Here is a 2,539-nt window from a genome sequence, read left to right on the forward strand (position 1 = left end):
TGCCAATTAATTATAATTGATTGGCGATATTAACGGAAATTATGATGATTATGATTATTCGCTGGAAATGCACCCGCAGATACGTATGTAGATACGTTTTTATGTTGAAAGATATAACGAGTCACATGGAAAGCTAAAAACTATGCGGATGATGTATGATAAACGACTTAATTGTTTTTGCTCAGCTCGCCGTGGGCATCGAATACTTTAATGATAGATGTGAATGCTAAATGAGCAAACTGGCTGCACTGTAGAGAATTTTAAACTTGGTCTACGTTACATTACCTTTGTTTGCTGCGGTCACATTGCCTGTTATCGATTCCTTCAATTGTCACCCTGAACTTTTTAATCAGAGAAGCCAGTGTGTCAAGCAGTTTTCTTTCCCAAAAGGCCTGGTTCTCAAGGACTGTAGTGGAAAAGCATGAATCGTCTGCGGCAGCCGGTTAGGGAACGTTCTCGGAATGCTCCGCGCTCCCGTTCCCGTTCCCGTTCGCGACCCAGTTCTCGATCCCGACCCACCCGTTCGGATACAATCTTCTCAGACAAGCCGCGACTGCAGCGACGTCTGGGCCGGGCGCCCACATCCTGGGACGTTCCACCGGAGGGATATGGCCAACTGACTCCGCTGCAGTACAAGGCCATGCAGGCCAGCGGGCAGATTGCCTCGCGGATTGTCCCGGACGCCATGCCCACGGGGGAATCGGCCGCGATTGCGATGATTACGCGACAAGCACGCCGTCTGTATGTGGGAAACATACCATTCGGAGTTACGGAGGAGGAAATGATGAAGTTCTTCAATCAGCAGCTCTTGGCACTGGGACTCGCTGGTGCACAGTATATGGATGGCAAGGCTGTGCTGACCTGCCAAACGAATCTGGAGAAGAACTTCGCCTTCCTGGAATTTCGCTCCATGGACGAGGCCACCCAGGCCTTGAACTTCGATGGGATTCTCTTCCGCGGACAGGTCCTGAAGATACGAAGGCCACACGACTATCAGCCAGTGCCCTCGATACGGGTCTCCGCCATGGAGAGCTACAGGTCATTTAGGCTGCCGGACAACACCGTCACCCATCCTCCGCTGGCTACCATTCCTTTGTCCTCCATAGTGCCCGATTCGCCCAATAAGATCTTCGTAGGTGGCTTGCCCACCTGCCTGGGCCAGGACCAGATCAGGGATCTGCTGCAGTCGTTCGGGGAACTGAAGAGACTCAATCTGGTGAAGGATACCAACACATGCCTGAGCAAGGGATTCGCCTTCTTCGAGTACTTCGATCCTACGGTCACTGATCACGCCATAGCTGGCTTGCACGGCATGCAGTTGGGGAATCGCCGGCTGGTTGTCCAGCGGTCCATTCCAGGCGGCAAGCACGCAGTCTCCGGACAACAGCCCTTAGTTCAGGTGCCGGGAATATCCACGCTACTAGACCCTGGTTCCCCTACCGAGATCATCTGCCTGCTGAACATGGTTCTGCCGGAGGAGCTGCTGGACAACGAGGAGTTCGAGGACATTCGCACGGACATCGAGCAGGAGTGCGCCAAGTACGGCGAGGTTCGAAGCATCAAGATCCCACGTCCCATTGGCCAGGCTCCGAAGCGGGGCTGTGGCAAGGTCTTCGTCCAGTTCGAGTCCGTGGAGGATTCCCAGAGGGCGCTGAAGGCGTTGAGCGGACGCAAGTTCAGCGGGCGCATCGTGATGACCTCGTTCTACGATCCCGAAAAGTATCTGCTGGATGATCTCCAGTAATAGCTAAACAATAAACCATACATGCGTATCTCAATGTATTAAAGTGAACATGTATTTAAAAGCCCATACTTAGTCAGTCCATCTTGACAGCTTGCATCGCTGAGCTGGAGTGGCCAAGGTCACGAGCTAGGAGCAAGTTAATACCCAGATCTCGACTCTCGTTGTTGTGATATCATCTGCTTAACGCCGACGGAATCGCTTGAGTTATCTGGGCCGGAATGTGGGGACACGCCCCTCCGCGCCCCCAGGGATTCAATTAGGCAGACCGACTTAAGCTGAAATCCTTAAGCTGCTCAAAATCCGACACCTCCTGCAGCAGCTCCCCCGCTGCTCCGCTGCTCCTTTTTTTCAGTTCCCCTGGAGGAGCCGGCAAAGCTCTTGCTTAATTAAAATTTTAAACTCTACGCTTTATCGCCGGCATTTCTCGGCATATTCACACCTACCATCCGCTTATTACGAAGCCCAGGTATGCCTTGATGCCTTTTCAATGGAGAAGCTTCTTCGGCTGCTTATCTCGCCGCACGGTTGCATTTTCTCAGGTTTCACATTTCGAGGGTCTTGGGCTCTTTTCTTATCTCAAAGGTTGGTCATTTGGTCGACAGCCGATCATCAATACTCGTACGCGTAATGAAATGGCTGGCACACGGAAAGAAACAAGTTTAGCAGGTCGGAAATGAAAGGTATTTGAAAAATATGTTACCAGATCTTTACCTCACAATCTTACCTCCGGGCCAGGAGTAACAGCCCGTTTCTCACAGTGCAGTGCTAAGAGCGTTGAAAGCCCATCTCCAGACT

The 2,539-nt window shown here is 51.7% G+C and overlaps 1 protein-coding gene across 1 annotated transcript; it reads left to right on the top strand.

Annotated features, from left to right (window-relative positions):
* Positions 1–363: 363 nt before the first annotated feature.
* On the top strand, positions 364–1,752 carry LOC6547683 (splicing factor U2AF 50 kDa subunit). Its single transcript, XM_001976327.3, has one exon. The coding sequence runs from the start codon at positions 422–424 to the stop codon at positions 1,742–1,744; it is 1,323 nt and encodes a 440-aa protein (XP_001976363.1). The 5' UTR covers positions 364–421; the 3' UTR covers positions 1,745–1,752.
* The last annotated feature ends 787 nt before the right edge of the window (positions 1,753–2,539 follow it).

Source organism: Drosophila erecta, unplaced genomic scaffold (genome assembly GCF_003286155.1).
Source record: "Drosophila erecta strain 14021-0224.00,06,07 unplaced genomic scaffold, DereRS2 tig00000092-arrow-pilon, whole genome shotgun sequence".
Taxonomy (NCBI): Eukaryota; Metazoa; Arthropoda; class Insecta; order Diptera; family Drosophilidae; genus Drosophila; species Drosophila erecta.

Excerpts from the sequence above, each read along its gene's own strand:
- LOC6547683 (XM_001976327.3), top strand. The coding sequence starts at position 422 with ATGAATCGTCTGCGGCAGCCGGTTAGGGAACGTTCTCGGAATGCTCCG.